The following is a 19093-nucleotide window of genomic DNA, read 5'->3' as shown; positions in this document are numbered from 1 at the left end:
CTGTATATTTTGTTGCAAGCCAAATCTTAGGTTATGGTAAATGACGGGTTTCAATTTGTTTTCATTTCACACCAGCTTACACTCATTCTGCAGTGGTTGCATGGCTGAAAATTAAGGCCTTGGTCTTTTTAACTTATTTCCAGTGCTCGCCTGGTGGTGACAGCAGAACATCACACAATCAGTGTTACCAGGCAATTGCAGAGAGCTACATACACATAGCCATTAAAGTAAATACATCAAAACGAAATATGTGAAACTGTTCCATTAGCATAACTAACAGCTGAAACGTAACATGACAAATCAACACATGTGCTGCAACATTTGGTATCATTCTCAAGCTTGCCTTTTAAGGCTGCACGAAAGTTATTCTTGTTTTCATTGGAACACGGTAAGGAGTCAAGCTGCATCCAGTCTACAGGATCTGCTTATGGAAGAGATGCCTTCCCAAATTCTGCGCTCGCCTTTGGTACAATAAGATAGTCATTCCAAATACTCCTAAGAGAATGTGAATCAGATTTGCATAACACATCGTCATATATATTTTACTATTGAGACATCCAGAGTATTCTGTATGTGTTCTGCCCGCATCCTACTAGAAACAAGAGCAAACCTGGATCGCTATGTATCTGCTACTCCTTGTTTCATTTATTAGGCATTTTTATCTCGGCTTTATGACAGAGAAAGGAAATGCATTCCAAGGTGTATATTCATTCATCCAGGGAAAGAAACTACAGTGAGAATGAAATCTGATGGATAAGAAAAATGATGAGTACTGGTAGTCATCTAGGAACATATATGGTTATTCACTACAAACATATGCATAGGAGTGTAAAATAAATCAGGAAAGAAAAGCAACAAAGAAACACATACTGTAGGTTTTTATTAAAAAATAGTTATTTAGAGTTAGAAAATTTAATACAGTTATAGAAGGTCAATATTTTAACACCAGAATCAATTTAGATAAAGGGAGTTATCATTACTGCAAACTTTTAGGGTCAGGCACAAGATTTATGTTTGTGGAAAGTGATGATGGGGGTTAAGGCAGTTTAGCCTTTCTGTTTAAGACTGGCCAGTGCATTGTGTTCTTCTGTCATATGATTCTGTCAAGCAGCTGCACAAGCCCCTCATTTAGATCAGAGCTTTTGGGCAGCAATACAAACCACTTGGACTTAAACCTTTTTTGTGTTTCTTGCTTCACTCTAGTCATTCTGAGATTACTTACCAAAGACTTCTTATCTGGGGATGAACTCGCACCAAAACCCAAGACCTGAACAATCCCTGATTTGGAAAATCATAAATGCGGCCAAAGTCTAAAACCGAATTTCCTAAGCATTTCATATCATCAGACTTGTGCCACTATAAGTAATTTCAAGATGCAAACTCTGACCAAATTTCCAGATAGTGTTTTGGGTTCAATCCATCACTTATTCTAATACATTTATAGGAAAACATATAGCTGGCAGGTAGGAAAATTCTTCGTGTTTTACAAAAGGAACAAAACATTGAATAAATTAAGTATGATGCGCACTTGATGTCACATGCTTAAGATTTTTGTATTAATTTTATAATCTTTAAGTTCACTTAATGTATTTTTTTCTGTTGATCCTTTAGGAGATTGGCCGATACAACAGTTTCATTATTCCACTGAGAATCAGAATACCACAAGACTTCCATGACATGGGAGTCAAAAAAGGCTATGAATTTTACTTTTTAAAGGACACAATGTATTTCTTCCTATATCTTTCTGACTTCATTGCTCGTGTTGAAGGCTGTGAACACAGAAACTTTTGCTCTTTTTTGGCATGCCTGGAAGTGTTTGCAGTTGGTTTTCCTGCAGTCCTTGCATTCAAATCAGTGCAGATCTCCACATGAGCCTGAACCCTCAGCAAAGGACACAGGGATGAAAGCGCCTTCTTATTTGTCATTTTGTGATGCTATCTTTTTAGTTGGTGGGTCAAATCCCACAGCAATGGATTCATACAGGTACTTAAGCGAAAAAATGGCATCATGCCCAATCCTCAGACACTGTAGATATGAACCCTTCAAAAAGAGGCCACCCTGATTACAGCACTGAGGATTTGGTTCTTTGAGTTTGGAAAAGTGCACTCCTATAGCTAGCTTAACCACCTTTAAATTTCTGCTTCTCATGTGTTACTGGGCCTAATTATTATTTCTGGAAAAAAAAAAAAAGTAGTCTGTCTTTACAAAGCTCCAGTTTTGCACATGAAATTATACAGGACTGGGTGCAGTTCTACAGGTAGAGCAGCCTGCAAAGGCCATTGCTAACATGGCAATATATTATGACAGTGTTTATGTGTGCAGATTGTCAACAGTTTTTGGCCAAAGCTTCCTTAGTCTGGGCAATTGCTGATTCTGTAGGCTGATACTTTTTGTCAGCTCTAAAGAAGAGCAGCATATATACTCAGGTTAACCCATTTTCTACAAAATTATGGGGGAAATAATAGTTCCACCCAAGAAAGTTGTGGAGTATTTGTTGTGATTTTATTCTTAAAACTCTACTAGAAATGACCAGGACTTTAAGGAACTGGGTTAAATGTGTGTTACAGTATTGAGGACCTATTTTGGGCCCTTTTCACCAATTTACAGATCTTTGTGTGTGGTTTTATGAGTCATAGCGGGTAGAGCAATGTAGCCCTAATGATGAATAAAATGGTTAATCCCTCTTTAAAAAGTCTATTCTTAAAGATACCACATCTTTATATCATTGGACTGGTCCCTTCTAATTTGGCTGTTTTATATATTAAATGTTTTGGATCAGATTAGAACATGATGTAACTGAAACTTTACTAGTGTTAGGGTTCTTCAAAATAACTTCCAACTTTTGAAATCACCATGAATCTAATTAATGCTGCCTCTGCTAAATTTAAATTTATTTGGGGATTTGCTGATAGGGGAATTTAGGATAAATGTAGTCTTGTTCTTCAGCTAGGACTCTTCCTGTGGATGTCCTCATTCTTTGACCTTACCCTTATACCTGGGGGTCTTTATTGCACTCATAATATGGGCCACAATAGCCACAAACCATCTGTGTTTTCAGTGATTAAATCTATGTAGAAAGGGGGTGGAATCCTGCATAGACAGTAAATATAGTAATTGTAACAAATTCTAAGTGGGGGATGGATGTCAGCTGTTGTAACTCTGTATTCCTCAGTGACCTGATATCAGGAGAGTCTCAAGGGTCTGTTTCAAATTGTTAAGGTCCAAAATAATGGGGATATAGTCTGGTACTGTTGCTGTTTGAAAGAAAGAGTCTAATAAATCAGAATTTCATTTTAAACAAACGGAAACATAATTATTTAATGTACTCAAACATTCTCCCACTGTGCCTGAAATCTAAACGCAACAGTGTCTTATTACTCCTTGAACAAAGAGTAAATATATTATTTTCTTCTTTTCTACTGTGTTTTATATCTGCTAGTTACAGCTGGATTTTAGCAACATAAGCTAAACGAGAATTATCAGAAACCTGCGTTCTTCATTGTCGAAACTGTGTGATAATAAATAGCTAATATGGGCTCCTGAGTGCCATCCTAGAGAGAAATTCTGATTTATACTACTAATATGATCCCCTGACCTTATGTTTGGAAATTAGGTAGACTTTGACAATACGAAGAAAGAAACATTTATAAGTATATGAAATATATTGCACCAGCACCTTTTTTCTCTTGAGTTCCTAGCTGCAGTTGGAATCATGATGTATTATAAATATATTCTGGAATATCTTCTTCCACGCTATTCTGGGAAGAAAGTATTTTTCTCTGAGTTTTCAATGTTCTTTTTCATAGCCATTTATGAAACATTTAAAAACCAAGAATTTGACTTAGGGGACTATTTGGAAAAAGAATCATTTGAAATAAATAAAAAACTTACTCTGTGCTTCAAGAACGAGCTGCTAGTGAGAAGGAAACATTCTCCAGGTTCAGCTTTCTTCTATTTGTACATGTTGAATGGCAATCTGTGCTTCATAAAAAAGCATATTGTAAATCCTTGCTTTGATAAGGATTTAGACCTCGGTCATGCAGTGATATCTCCTGTTACAGATCCTGTACCAGATGGATTCTTGCCGGTGTCAAAAGAACAGTACAAGAGAGTTTCCACACAGAATGAAATCCTATAATTTTTCATTAATTTTAACCTTAAAATTACAAATTCTATTCAGAATTAGCACTCCTTCACAAGTTGGCCCAGCACATATTCTGCAAAACAGTGCAACTTCATGAAGAGTGCAGCTGCTGTAATGATTGTAGTTATCTGAATCTAAGAATCAGCCAAATATCTCCAAACAAAAATTACATTAAATATTATTTTGTGATCTAACCATTTTAACAAGTAGGAGCAAAAATGGCAGAGAGGTCAGTTATGGCAATAACTGAGTTTTGGACAAAATAATCATATTTGTGAAAAAAAGGCATGTAATTAGATACACATTCAGAATAAACAGCAGGACAGTGAGGGAGAAATATGCATTAATTCTCTCCTTCAATGGACTCTGACCATTGGAATGAACGATGCCTAAGAAACAGTTTTCTTCTGTTTTATTGTAGTTTCTTTATGCAACTTACATTGCCCCATCTGCCAGTATAGACATTGGACTTCATCAGAGCAAGAAAAACATGATTTATCAGAAAATTGACCCAGCTTTTGAGGATCTATTTGACCCAGCAGAAGAATATATTCTCACTGTTCTGCTAGAACCGTGGATGAAGATGGTAGAAGCAGACAAATACACTTATGGAAAGGTAACTGATCTGGATGAAATGGTGAAAAATTCCTATGTTGGGGAAGAAAATCACAAGAATCTTCATATGCAACCCTGTCACATTTATAGTCAGGAAGGGAGAAGTTGATGCGTGGAGTAGCCTGAACTTCCCGTGGAGAGTGGACTGTGAATTCTGGAGGAATGCATCTTGCTATGGCAAAAATTCTCTTTGCACTCAGGAAGTGTCATGTTTCTGCAATCTTGCCATTGATCAAAAGTAATTTTCTTATGATGGATTGCCCTCAAGCCTTCTATGTTTTTAAAGATAAGCACAAAATAAGCTGTGTTTCTGGAGTGTCACTACAGTGATGCTAGGTCCAGATTAATTGTATCAAGAATTTCTCAGTGTTCAGAACTAAAGTGCAGCTACTGCTTGGCATAAGAGGAAATGTGATATGGTGATCCAGCTGCATTTGCCCCAGACACTTTTTAGATTGGTGCCCTGCTGTGTAAGGGCTGACTGTGCCCTGCAGGCTTCTTGAAGTAGGTGGCTCAGTGGTGTACTTAGTTCTAATCTCAGAAAGCCTCTGAAGGCTTGCATGGAGCAGGCTCATGCAGGTCAGAGGAGAGGGCTGCAATCCTGACTGCTTTAGACAAGTAAGAACAAGAAATGGTGGAGCCAATGATGGATGCTGCGGCTCTCCGTTCTTTGTAAACTTACCTACAAGTTATCAGCTGTAGGTCAGGCATCTAATTCCACGTCTCTCTCTTGGATATGGAAGGAGAAACTAACAATGGAGAATCAGGAGTTGGAGGGCAGGAAGGTAGTCTTCCAATGTTTTACTCCACTGTGACCTTAGATGAAGCATCTTCATTTTTAGGGGAAACGTCATCAGTTACTGCTGATACTTCTGTCAGCATGTAAAGAGAACATGCTTGCATTTCCCCCTGTAAAACATTTTAAAATCCTGTAGTAGAAGTTTTGTAGTACAAAATACAGTATTTTTGTTACTATATCGCACCTGCATGTATTAACAACTAGAACAGACACCTAAAACCAAAGTCGAGAATGGTCTTCTAAGCCTATTAGGTGGCAGCCAGTATTAAACATTTAAGAATAGAGTATAACAACAGAGAAAAAAGCCCAAAATACAGCAGTATTGCCAGCTTCAGCACTTTGCAACTGAAGGGGTTAATGAAGCAGAGGTCTCATCCATGTTTTTGTGTTTAATAGTATTTGATGAGTTTTTTTGTTACCCATGGGTTTATGTAAATGTGTCTTGAGTCATTTTCTATCTTCAGCCTCACTGTAGCAGTGGGTTCTATAGTTTAATCGTGCAATAGGATAAAAAAATGCTAATTTTGGTTTGTTTGCAAACCCCTCCCTGATAATTTCACCCAGTGCCCTAGGTTTATATGTCATGAGGAACAGTGAACAATTGTTACCTTGTCATATTCTCAATGCTTTTATGCTTTGACATGCTTCTGTTGTATCTCACTTCAGTTACATCCCTTTGAAACTCAGGAATCCTAGACTATCTGAACTCCTCTCTTACCAAAGGCGTTCCATACCTTTGTCACACTTGTCACCCCCATCTGTATGTATTATTTTGTGTTCCTTTGATGATATGCAAGCAGTACTCAAGATCTGGAGGCACTAAGGATTATCCAGTAGCATGATCATGTTTTCTCTTTTGCTCTTTGTTCCTTTTCTAATTGTTCCTATGATTCTAATTGCCTTTTGACTCTTGGTGAACTTTGAGTGGATGTGCAAAGTGTAGGCTAATAGCCATCTGCGATGATTCCAAGATCTCTTTACTAAGTAATAACAGCTAATGGAAAGTCCTAATTTGGAGCTCACTGGAATGACTTAATGTTTATTGTCGTTGAATTCAGCTGCCCTTTTATCACGCAGGCACAGTGTCCTGAAATCCTGCAGCTCTTCACAGTCAATTTAATTTTTTTTTCTCTGTGGAATCATTTTGCAAACTTTGTTGTCTCCTCACTCACCTCCTTTTCCAGATAATTTCTGAATGTTTAAAAAAACAACCTCAGCACAGATCCCTGTGAGGCTCCAGTAGAGCCCCACCCCATTATGAAAGTTATCTATTTCTTTATTTTTTATTTTCTACCTTCTAATTAATTCACAAGGGGACCTTCCCTCTCATCCTCTGATAAATTAATTTCCTTGAGAAACTTTGAAAGTTTGAACTTTGAAAAAAAATTACCAACATGAACTATACTAATCTAAACACATCTGCAAAATATTCTCTTCACTTTTCAGCATCTTTTCTAAGCTTTCAGATAAATTGTTTTTTCTAAGCTATTTCAGCTCTAATTGTTTATGATCTGCAGAACACCATGTAATTGATCAATCCTTTCATTAATATGATATTTTATTTACTATCAGCCTAGTCTTACAGTCTGTTGTAAATGTAGCTTTCCATGTGTATTATCAATACTAGTTGTTTAATATCTATTGCCCACTGAGTCAAATCATCAACTCAGACGAGTGTTATTATACAACATTTTTGAATAAAAAGGGCTTTGCTTTTGCACACTGTCTAAATACAATGTTTTCACTGCTTCTAGCAATGGAAGAATTCCTCCAAAGAAAGAACTGAAAAGATAAACTTTTGCTTTAAGTTAAGTTAATGCATGTGTCAGGTTATACCTCCTGGAGTTAACCGAGGGACAATCTATTGCCCTTTCAGTTTAGATGATGGTTTGCTTGCAAGTGTAGTTACGTGCAGACTTCTCAGTACCCTAATAACACAAACATCTTAATCGGAGCACGAAAAAACAGAACTAAATCCTTTTCAGTGCACAATATGTGCGTTTGTGAAGAGTTATAATACACAGACATAAAATGACCTGTTCTAGGAGGCACTAGAGTCTCTGCAGTAGGCGCAGGCTGATGCTCAGGCACACTCCTTCCCAGCACAAAGACAAGGTCTGCTTTGTATTTTGTTCAGTCCCTGGCTCTACTCTTCCCCTTTGTTCTACCATACAGCAGGATATATTTGGCCCATAATGAAACAAGATATTTTATCAACAATTAGGTGAGTCCAAAATTGTTTATTTGGGACATGGTCAGTATGTATCTACGTTTTTGTCTTTAAACGAAACATGAAAACATGAGAGTTCCTTTTTATTGTTGATATCCTGCTTCTATCTGCATTCTGTTTAAACTTTATGAAAAATGTTCTGAATTATTTTCCTATTTACTTTTAAACTACATTTTCTTTTAAAGGAAAGAATACCCAAAAGCATGTTACAACAGTGGAATAGAGTTACACTGAGCCTGAAGGCATTCAGATAACACGGTGATTAGTGTGGTATTCACATTTAACAAAAGCGTAATGAATATTAATCTAAAAACTCTCTTCTATCTCTTGTACATAAACTCTTGAATAAGAAGACCACAGCTTTCTAATCTTTGTAATGCGGGTGCTAATTAGTATAATGCCTTGGCTGTTTTTTGCTAAATATCCTAAAAACTGCATTTGAATGCTTTAGTCAGCCGAGGGGGTCACCAAACAATTCCTTATGCAGTTACCGATTGTTTGCACGTAGCATGGAGAACTGCTCTAGCCATACACATAAGGCTTCTAACTAAGTTAAAAAATGCCAATGCTTCATGAGTTCTAATCATGCACATTTTATTATTTTAATACATTACCTGGTACAAAGCTAAGGAAAGGGACAACCTGAAAGTCTGAAAGCTTTCACTTTCATTGTTTAGGTTATTATAGCATCTTGTCTTAGATCCTGTTTCTGGAAATCTGTGGCACTTTATCTTATGGCATTTCACAGTGAGAGTCATAGTCTTATGACTTGTTTTTCTGCATCTCAGTGGCGCTTTGACATCCAATTTGCTGATATATCAGGTAAGTCTGACACAATATACTCAATATAACATACACAACATATTATATACACAATATAATTTAGCAATTTTTTAAACACAAGGTCCTTTTCTTAAAGATACAGTTAGGTTATTTAGTGGTGGTCTGTGGAAATCTAAATGTGATCCTACACAGATCTGAAAATTTCGTTCTACCAGAGCTTTTAATTGAATTGTTTCTCACAAGGATGTGATTTCTAGTGTCTTCTAAACATCAGTCTCATTACCGGCAAACATTCTTTTCTATCCACTGTCACTGGCAAGGTGCCCATCCAGTTCTCCATCTTTCTATAATGTGTACTGTAGGGATGACATAAGATATTATTTTTATTAGGTGGAGCTGGTGGATGAAACTCGACAGCTGGACTCCGTGTACTTTAGAGAGCTCCAGGCTTTGCATCAAGAGAGTGGTTCCAAGAAGGATGAAGTAAGACAAGTACCTACTAACAAAAACAAATTCTTTTTCTGTCAGAGAGGGTTAACACTTTGAGTATCAGCAATGAAAGACTAACTACATGCCAGTTTGGAGAAACAAGTAGTCTGATTTCTACTAATTCATTTCGGGGAATGATTGCCAGCCATTGTGTCAATTACAAATACAGGTCTTCAGTCAGTTACATCAACTGCATGATTGGAGTCAAAGAGACATTTTCCACTAAAGTCTGTGGAATGTATTTTGGGCCCTTAATCTTGAGTAAATATCTCAATTTCAAGTAAATTACAGGTATATATTGGTTTATTTGATTATGGAACCTGCACACACTGGTATGTTGAAAGCAAACATAAAGGTAAAGCTGATTAAGAGTCAGAGCCTTAGCTCAATTTATTTTCTCAGCAATCAAAAAGCTATTCTACAGAGGCAGAAGTTGTCTAATATAAGGATTATTAGACTGAACAAAATATAGAGATGAAAAAGCAGTTAAGCAAGTAAAATAATTTCTTCCCTCAGAATATCGTTGCTGACACTGTTCTGCCATCCTGCTCTGATGGTCTCAAAGAAGATCAGCCATTGCATCAAGTTCCCAAAGAATTGGCAGGTCCTAATCTGTCTGACCTGATCCATGACAAAGAGAAGTTAGAACAGTTCTGGGCTTTTCTTAATGAGCGTTCTGCTGGGTATGTTTCTTCGTTATTATTATTTTACCCATTTCTAAGTTCAGAAGAAATCTTTGCTAGGGATCTTGGCTATCTAAATGTTCACAGGTTTTAGTCTTTTTTAAAAATGTGTTCATATATATATGAAATGTTCATGCACGTTGTTCAGACAACTGAATTGTCTTAACATGTCATAACATGTTTGTATTACAGTTCTTTCAGTTTCTGCTTTGATTAGTGGCAAACCCCCGAGTGGAGCAATTAGTCTATAATGAGTAAAAATTTCTCTTTTTTAGTACAGATTCAATTTAGTACATTGTAAAAATTAAAGCTGGATGTTATAAAAATGTACAAATAGAAGACAGCCACGTTATTCTCACAGTGTGAGAGTAACCGCAGTTTTGTGTTTGGAGTGATCTGAACAGAACTAAGTACCAGCTCATAGCAGAGTCAGTTAAGGCAGGGTTTTTGAAAAAGTGAACCCACTTGTTTAAAAATGAAGACCTAAACAGAAATTCTAGCAGAAGTAAATGTGAGTTAGCCACCTTTGGGTTTTTTTTTTCCTCAAGCCTCACACGAATCTCTGACCTGTTTTAGGAAAAGGAAAATATACTTTTAAAGTAACTTCTAGTCCTTAAATTTTCACTTCCCTCCTTTAACTTGGGTTTCCATGAGCTGATGATTTGCATATTGCCTATTGCTTCTAGTCAAGCACTACTATAACCTGAGATTGGATATTGGTCAGCTTTTTCAAAAGTGTCCAGAGATGGACATCTAGCACAGGATTCCTCTGGCCAAGACTCAGTGTCATCACTTCGCTTATCACCATGGGTTCCCTTTGTGGCCAGAGAGGGAAATACACACTTCTGCACACAACTCTTCTAATTCTGAAGGTAACACCTAAAAATGGTTTGGATGGATCATTCTCAAAGATGGCTATTTCTGCTCACTGACTACAAAAAGACTGTAGGTGATGAGTTCAGATGGAGATTCTTATGCTAGGGGTGCTTTTCTTCTGGCCACCCAATGAATTGTCTCTCACACCCCACTTTCGAGACCACTGGTTAAGGTCCTCTCTAACTAAGGAAATGGTAGGAATCACCAGAAAACAGGTCAGGAGTTAGGATGGGGTCCTGGGCAGGAAGGCTGAGTTGCTTCTGGGACTTCCTGCCTCTCTGTTAATCACAGACAAGTCCCATCTTAAGTGACAGAGCCAGACAGAGAAATGTTTAATTTATAGAGAAATTTTCTTTGGTAAATTTCATAATGAAGAAAAACATATGAAAAAGGCTCACAAAACAGCATTTTAGAGCTGAGTCCAGACCTAATAACTCTGAAGTCCAGCTGGCATGTTATAGTAAAGATGCTTAATGGTGCTATAAGCTGAAGGGATCCTATAACTAATGGAGTCTGGAAAATTTCAGCAAAAAACAACAAATGTGTCATTTGCCTCTTCATCAAAATTTATGATTCTGTTATTGCCCAATTTTAAGTGGATCCAAGTTTCAGGAAGGACAGGCTGCTGAGTACCTGGGCACAAATTCTGGTAAGAAACTAAACAAAGTTCCATTAATTCATATTTTGTTAAAAATAGAGGATATATTCACACAATTGCAGGACAATATATGTTACTTTGGGTTAGTGCGTTACCACTCGTTAGTCTTGCCAGACTAACTATGCATGTGTTCCTGATCAGTTGAAAGGAGAAAGTAGATTATGTTAGGATAAGCCACCACTGTGAACCGTTTAACCTAACATACTTTAAGATTATATATTTTGCTTTTAAAATAAGATGGACATATTTGATCAGTTGTTATAGGTAGATGCCAAGGAGTAACTTGGATTGCTTGAATTTGAGTGAATTTATCCACATTGTGATGAACTAGCAAATGAAAGAATTTCAGTTTCAATAGAACTTAAGTCTGTAAGGGTCTCAAACGATTTCTGAAAGGGTGACATCGGTTCTTAAATCAGTCGGATGCTTTTGGAAGTTTTACTCATAGATTAATGCCCTGAACACAGGGCAGGTAATTAACCAAATGAAAAAGTGAAACAGATTTGTCTGAATTTAATGTTTCATATTTCCTGCTGCAAGTGCAATGAATGTCCTCACAAAACTTCATCTAATAAGATACTATCAGAAAAAAGTCATATAAATTAAACTGAAATTGTAGGTATATCTCTTATTCGGTCCTCTGGTTTTGTTCTATAAATAAATATATATTGCATTAAAACAAACTTAAATTGATAGTATACACTCAAATGATTATGAACAATATATAGATGAAGAATTGCATATGAAGATTATTTATCACTTATTATGAATAAAGAAATAAGTAGTGGGATCAGTAATTTCCAAAAAGAGGCAGCCTACAAAAAGCCCTAGAAACAAAATTTGCCATAAATTGTTTTTGTCTGCTTGGCTGCAGACTGCCTTAAGCTCTAGCACTTCACACGGGGTAGGTAGGGGGTGATTTCTCGGGCTGACGTTCCCAGCTGTCATCCCTGCTCCTTTCTCAGGCGATACAACGAGGAGGCAGAACAGAGGGTGTCGAGTCGTCTCTTGGTGGCTCGCAGCCTGCAGTGCTGCTTCAAGTTCTCATCTGTTTCATTTTTCATTCTCTCTGTGAGCTCTGCACTGTGGCTCCGGTTCACAGTCCCTGCTGGATGGAGCAGCGGCACATTGAGGAGGTTACTCCTTTGAGGGTACCCCAGAAGGGACCCTAAATGAGATCCTTAAGATGTGTGTCTGATCTGCCTGCTCAGCAAGTGCCATGGTCTCACCAGATGGTATTAGCAAAGAAAAAATGACATAAAATTTCAGTCCAATCTGACCTGGTATTTAGGACTTGAACACTTTGGTGGCTTGTGGTTAAACTAATAACTCCCTAGAATGTTGATGAAATTAACTCAATATTGAAATAACATTCTGTTTAAATTTATTTGTAGCATGGATCTCATGTGCTGGCTAGATATTGAACAGTTCAGAAAGATGCTCCACAAGGATAAAGAAAAAAGGGAGGAAAAATCTAGGGACATTAAAAACAAGTACTTAAACAAAAAATACTTCTTTGGACCCAACAGCCCAGCTGCTAGAGAACAACAAGAACAGGTACCAGTTACAATAAGTAAAGAACAATCACACTAAATGCGACTGAGATAAAACTCCATAAGCAACTTTACTCCAGCTTTTCCCCAAGCTATTTCCTCAAATTTTACCTGTATTTTTGGCCAGAAATCTGATTCTGTTCTGGTTGTGGGGGTCCCCTCCTTCCTGTTCAGGCTCTTCCTCCCCTGTCCTTATAGAACATCTCTCTTAAACCCTTATCTGAGGCCACAGCCAGAGCATGCACAGCACAGCTCAGAAAATGTGTAAAAATGGCTTGCAGGCAGAGTGACTAGTTCTAGCTTTCTATTTTAGTATGTCAGTAAAGCCACAGACAGCAAGTCTGAGCTATGGTACTCCGATATATCTTGATACTTAGGAAATTTACTCGGTCAAGCTGGGGTATTATTTGCTGGAGTCTGTATTCTATTATAGGTAGGGACAAATGTAATCTGTTCCCTTTTGTGAAAAGTACATGTGAGCCTTGGGTAAGCATGCATTAAATGCTTTGCTTACAGTTAAGCTCATGCTTTGCTAAATCAAGGATGTAGAGAGATAAAGGACTTTGGTATACACAAAAGTTTATGTCATGTGTTATTGTATTTGGATTGCTTAGCTAATACGTTCAGGTGGAGGATGGGGACAAATCCTTCATGATCGACTTTCGGCAGCAGTTCTGCTAGAAATTCAGCAATGTGTCCAGAAGAGATTAGAAAAACAATGGCTGCCATTGTTCCTGGCAGATGAGCACCATGGGGTGGAGGGACAAGCAAAGGTAATTTTTTTAACAACAGCAACACATCCAGGCATTGTTTTTTGTTTGGCTCATAGTTTACCACTGGGATAAAATGGTTCAGAGGAAAAGCAGCCCACAACTCACATACAGTTTACATTGAAAGAGACACTCTAGCCTGTACAGGTTGAAGCATTTAACTTGATAATTGTGAAGGCAATTCCTCTGAAGGCTTAGTCTGGCTGACATTATTATTGTTAGATCCTAAATGTGAAGGAGCTGGTGTTAGCTCTGCTGCCAGCCAGGATGCCAGGGGAGTAAACTAATCTTTGCTGTAGCGCCGCGCTCCCCATATGCCATTCAGCCCTAGCCATACACTTGCACACAGAAGAAATGCTGCTCTGTGTGAAGGATTTGCCCAAGGGGACAGAAACACAAGCAAACGAGTGGGCTTCTCATACTGTGTTCTCCCTCTCTTTGACGCTGTCCGTATTCTCCCATCTGGAGTTGCAGTGCCTGTGGAAATGATTCTAGGGCTTGTGAAATTCTGCTGAGTGGGGAGGTTAACAGCTATAAGCCCAGTTTCCAATTGGTTACTTCAGGAAGTTGCCAGAAAACCAGGAATGAGAAGCCTTTCACTCCTGCTGGCTCATTGGAAAGACCAGGGAATGGGCAGAGCTAACATCTGCCTTTTATGAGAGTGCCTCCGTGACTGGGATCCGTGCAGGGAGATCATCCTGCTGGTGACAGAAGCAAGAAGACTTGGCTTTTTGTACTTCCACAAAAGCTCTGAAATACGAATGTCATAGCAGAAGGAAACTTCACAACTCCACCAAGCAGACACATAGGCAAACTGCTTTGATTCACAAAACTTGTTTTCAATGATCTTTTCAACCTCAGGAAGGTTGGCAGACGGGCATTTGAACTGGATCGTTTTCACTGATTCAGAGCATGGAGTGATATGAAAACTGTAGGTTCTGATAAGGCAAACTGTAATTTTAATAATGATTATGGTAGAGCAGAATTTCCTAGCCCTCTGCCCTTTTTTAGCTGAATTCTGCCTCCTTTATGAGAGGTGGCACATGAGACCATGAGATGAGGCCGAGCTCCTTCCAGATCTGGGAGCTCATACCTCCCCCTGCACCTGCTGCACAACGCTGGCAGGGAGAGTAGCCCATGCAGTTTGGAAACTGCGGTATTCAACTCTAAAAACAGTTTACAGGAAATACATACTTCTAATGAGCTTTTAGTCTTTTCATAACTCCATTTTTGTCTGACTGCTCTTTTTCTTACTGCAAATTCAGAGGATGAAAAGGTCCTTTGAAGAACGTATTTTAGAAGAAATGAAACCAGATGACATTCTCCGCTTAGCTTCATATTTCACAGTGACCAAACACTGTGGGCATGCTATGTAGTCTTTATTCAGAAAATCTGCCCTTGATTTGAGGTGTATTTTTGCTACAGAGAAGCTGCAGGATCAAGCCTGTGTTTCTGATACAGCTGTCCAAAGGAACTAAAAACATTTAAAACAAAAAAGAAGTTATAACCCAAAATCTGTTCCCAACATAACTGGTCGCTTAGAACATTATGGGTAAGGAAAAGCAGTGGAAAAGCGGAGTTTGACTGCCGTTGCCTCTTGGCTTCTCTCACTCCGCAGTCTTAATGAGCATGCGCTCATTTATAGCTGAACAAGGAATAGTGTTCAGGGTGAGTCCACAACAAGTTTCACATATAAAGATCCAAATGAAGACATATCAACTATTCTACCACTGTGGTCTCAACCATTGGTGGGCTGAACATGAAGCCAGAAGAATTAAAAAACCAATGATAATCTTTTGTTCAACTGTAGATAAGGGACACAACTGAGGATCTTCCACGCCAAAAACAGGAGAAGACAACTAGGATGTGGAAGGCAAGTGAAGTTTACTGTGTCTCTTGTGTCTTTTCTGTTTGGACCTTGCACATCCTTTACAATTTCCCTGCTGACGGTGTGAGGCCCAAATGCTGTCAAAAACATGCATGATTGTATTGGCTACAGTGGACTGATTACTCCCATTGCTGGTGAATTTAGCTCTCTGCTGGATATTCACGGTAAATTTGTCTCCCTTCCTGGCTGGAGAGGTCATACTTGAAAAAATATGTCTTGTCCTGAGCTTTAGAGCAGTCTTAATCCTCCTCATACTGGTATTGTACCTTTAATTCACATTTATCTGTATTTTGCATGCAGTGGACTTATTGGGACAAGCTGTTCATTCCAGCATCTGGTAGTTTATTTATTATTGCGAGTGGATTACGTGCAGACACAAAAGGGAATGTGAAGTATGCAGCGGAGTGGGCAGGTTTAATCATATCTCACAGTATCTGTTTCATTTAGAATTGTATTTTAATCTTACAGTACTGAGATAATATCAATTTTAAACATCTTAAACCTTTGTAATAATACATTTCATCAGATGTTTGCCAGTTTTTTCCTCTTGAAGAGCAGTGAACTCTTTGTGATTGCCAGCATACAAGTTGTGTACATTTATTCAGTTGAACGTTTATTGTCTGTTGAAATCAAACTGGAGACCCGGTCACCAATTATCCATGTAAACCATTAGCTCTAAAGGGATCCAAAGTGCACATGGGTTCTGTTAACTGAGTTTTCCCTTTGCCTGTTTGTCAGGAGGATGGTTATTTTCCATGTTCTGCTCAAGGTTGTTGACCCATAAAATAAGCAGTGTTCGTGTATTAGTATAGGGGTGGGAGCAATGTTTTGTTCTCCCCTTCATGAATATGCCCCAGAAATAATTTTTCCCAGAAGCTGCCTAAACCCTGGTCACAGGGAATAGAACACATTTGGAGAATTGGAGGACGGATGAGAAGATGCCACCTTACTGTCTAAGTTGAGATGACTTTATTGAGATGACTTTATATGACCCCCAAAAGACCCCACCCTCCTGCAGTGGTGGGCTCTCATCCCTGGCAGGCTCTGTGGCAGGACACTAGGTGTAACCCCTGTTTTTAAGAGAAGATACAGAAAGACTTTCAGCTTAGAATCAGGTTATATTTCCAGGAGTGTCTGCAGCAACTAAAGAAGTTTCTGTCCCATGCTGGCCATTGAACAGCACTCCATCCCTCCAGGACTTTATACCACTGTTAGAAGATAGTTTTCATTCATCTGTCTGATAACAAAGGGGGGTTGTTAGGCGTGCTCCTCAGCGACAGCACAAGAACTGTTTGTGCAGGAAGGCAGGCCAGCCTGAACTTCATTTCAAACAAACTGTCCCTGCATAAGCCATCTTTCTTTCTCCACCCTTTCCTGGCTGCCTGCTGCTTTGTGCTTCGCAGCATGAGCATTTCCAAAATGTCTTGATGGCTTTAAATTTTAGATTACTATTGGTAGCTTTATTCCACAGAGACCAAACTCTCCAGCTTCTGTTTGTGATCATGGCAACACATTTCAAAGCTCATTTTGCTGGTGAGATCCCCGTCAGAAGCATTTTACAACTTTAAGCTATGTGGTTTGTCTGTTCCTTTTTCTTTGTTGTTTGTTTTCACAAAACTCAAACTGTTCTCTAGAAAAGTAGCCTGTTGCCATAATCAATAACAATAGCTGTTTCCATACTTTATAGTATGTAGTCATATGGTCTAAATCATTGTCAGTCATTTCCTCTCCCATCACATCTTCCAAAACATGTTGCCCAAACCAAACTGAAAAAAAAGAAAGAGAAAAGAAGGAAAGAAAGAAATGAAACCTTGCCACATTCTATTGTAGCCATGTCATAAACTCGTAAACTACTGAAAGTTAGGGTCAGTGCAAAGATAAAAATCAGACAGTTTACGCTAACTAATGCCTTTGTTATTGCTTTTTGAAACAAAGTTTATTTGGTGCATTTATTTCTTCTTTTGACAGCATGTGGACAATAAGTGGGTTTCTTCATCTAGTGAAATAATTGCTTTCCGCAAAGCATTGTTGAATCCAGTGACAGCAAATGAGTTTCAACGCTTTGTGTCACTGAAAGGAGACCTCCTGGAGAACGGAGTGCTCTTTTGGCAAGAGGTACAGAAGTATAAGGTACGGTGGTAAAATGGAGCAAGGGAAATATCCTTCAGTTTGTAAGCAAATGCATCCATTACTGCATATTAGGAGAACTTTAACAAGAACATCTCTAGGCATTTTCTGGTTCATAGTAAAACCTCTTTAATTGCTTAAATTGTTTTTTTCTTTGATGAAAATACACACTTGTTAAGGGTAGCTACTTTTAATGATTTGAATATATTGTCCCTGTATTTCTTTATTATTCTTCAAACTGTAATAATCTCTTAAGTCTCTAAAGGGACACCACTAACTAGTTAATGCCTGGATTTTGGTATACATCTGTTGAGCAGTAGAAAATATGCAAACACTAAAATGTTCATTCTGTCTTTATAGTTACATACTGCTAAATAATGGGATTATTGCTGAATTTGGTAATCTGTCAAAAATCAGAGAAAACTTTAAAGTTCAATCAAATGTACAGATGTAAAGAGACTATCTACCCAAAAATCTTATATGTACAATGCAGACCGCAGCTCCCTTGCACTCTGTACAGTCACTTTTGACGGCAACTGAGGATGCGGCCAAGGTGAAACGTAATGGGGAAGGTCAGCAGGGATTGCCTCTCTCTCACATACATGCCCCTTTGTGAAATTGCTGCTGTGTGGGATGTAACACAATGGGAAACCTCCAGAGTGAGCCTTTAAATCACACTGCACCCTCCTAGTAGCACCCCAGAGTGAATGCAAGGGCACCATGGATCTTTCACTTGTTTCTCGTTCCTTTTGCCTCTGGGATATCGCTGATGCAAAAGTGCTGCCGGGGTGCAGCCTCTCCTGGGCTGCTGGACACAGCCTGGGTGCACGGGGCAGGCAGCATTGGGTTAGCTGACCTGCTCAGAAATCAGGAGGTAAACACAGTTGATGCTACATTACCGCTTGGAGATCCTGCTGCAGGCATATGGGTGTGTTTTCACTGTTTAATTTTACACATTTGAATTTGGGGTCTGCTTTAGAAGATGAAGTTCCTCTGTTTCCAGGGGGAAATCTCCCCTTCTCACAGAGGCTCAGGTCCCCGAGCGAAGAATCATTGGCTGAAATGCTCTCTGGGGGTGCTGCTGCCTCTCTCTTGGTTACAGAGCGACTAGCTTAGACTAGAAACTTCACATGAAGGCACCTGAAGTTCTATGACATAAATCCTTCCCAAAACGTTTGATTTTTTTTTTTCGGATTTGTGACTCTTCATTGCTACATTGTGGAGGACGTGGAAACTTCCTGCAAATTAATGTGGAGTGTAGTTTAGACTGTATTCTCTGTGGATCTGCTCTCTGAAGAAAGCGTTCATTGTTTTATGTTCCACCCCCTCTCCTTCATTTATGTTAATTTTATTTGTCTTCTTATCGAGAAAAAGTACAGTCTGACCATATTTCTACATGCGCATGATTCGTCATGGTTGGCAGCTGATGCTCTTTATAGAAGCAGAGGGCTGGAGTAGTAGGAGTGTTGTGGGTCAGG

General features: G+C 38.7%; 2 protein-coding genes across 2 annotated transcripts in view; both read left to right on the top strand.

The window, feature by feature from the left end:
• The window catches only part of RGS22 (regulator of G protein signaling 22), a 65497-nt gene that overhangs the window by 34093 nt on the left and 12311 nt on the right, over nt 1-19093 (top strand). Inside the window, 7 exon segments of the mRNA XM_065627230.1 lie at nt 4566-4760; nt 8962-9054; nt 9577-9743; nt 12672-12834; nt 13445-13603; nt 15411-15473; nt 17457-17618. Coding sequence (XP_065483302.1) covers nt 4566-4760; nt 8962-9054; nt 9577-9743; nt 12672-12834; nt 13445-13603; nt 15411-15473; nt 17457-17618 — 1002 coding nt within the window.
• PABPC1 (poly(A) binding protein cytoplasmic 1) overlaps nt 1-19093 on the top strand; it is a 338028-nt gene that overhangs the window by 313932 nt on the left and 5003 nt on the right. The gene's annotated exons all lie outside the window — the stretch shown is intronic.

This window comes from Caloenas nicobarica, chromosome 2, assembly GCF_036013445.1.
Source record: "Caloenas nicobarica isolate bCalNic1 chromosome 2, bCalNic1.hap1, whole genome shotgun sequence".
NCBI classification, from domain to species: Eukaryota; Metazoa; Chordata; class Aves; order Columbiformes; family Columbidae; genus Caloenas; species Caloenas nicobarica.
Note: the sequence above shows the minus strand (reverse complement) of the source record. Positions and strands in the feature narration are given on the sequence as shown.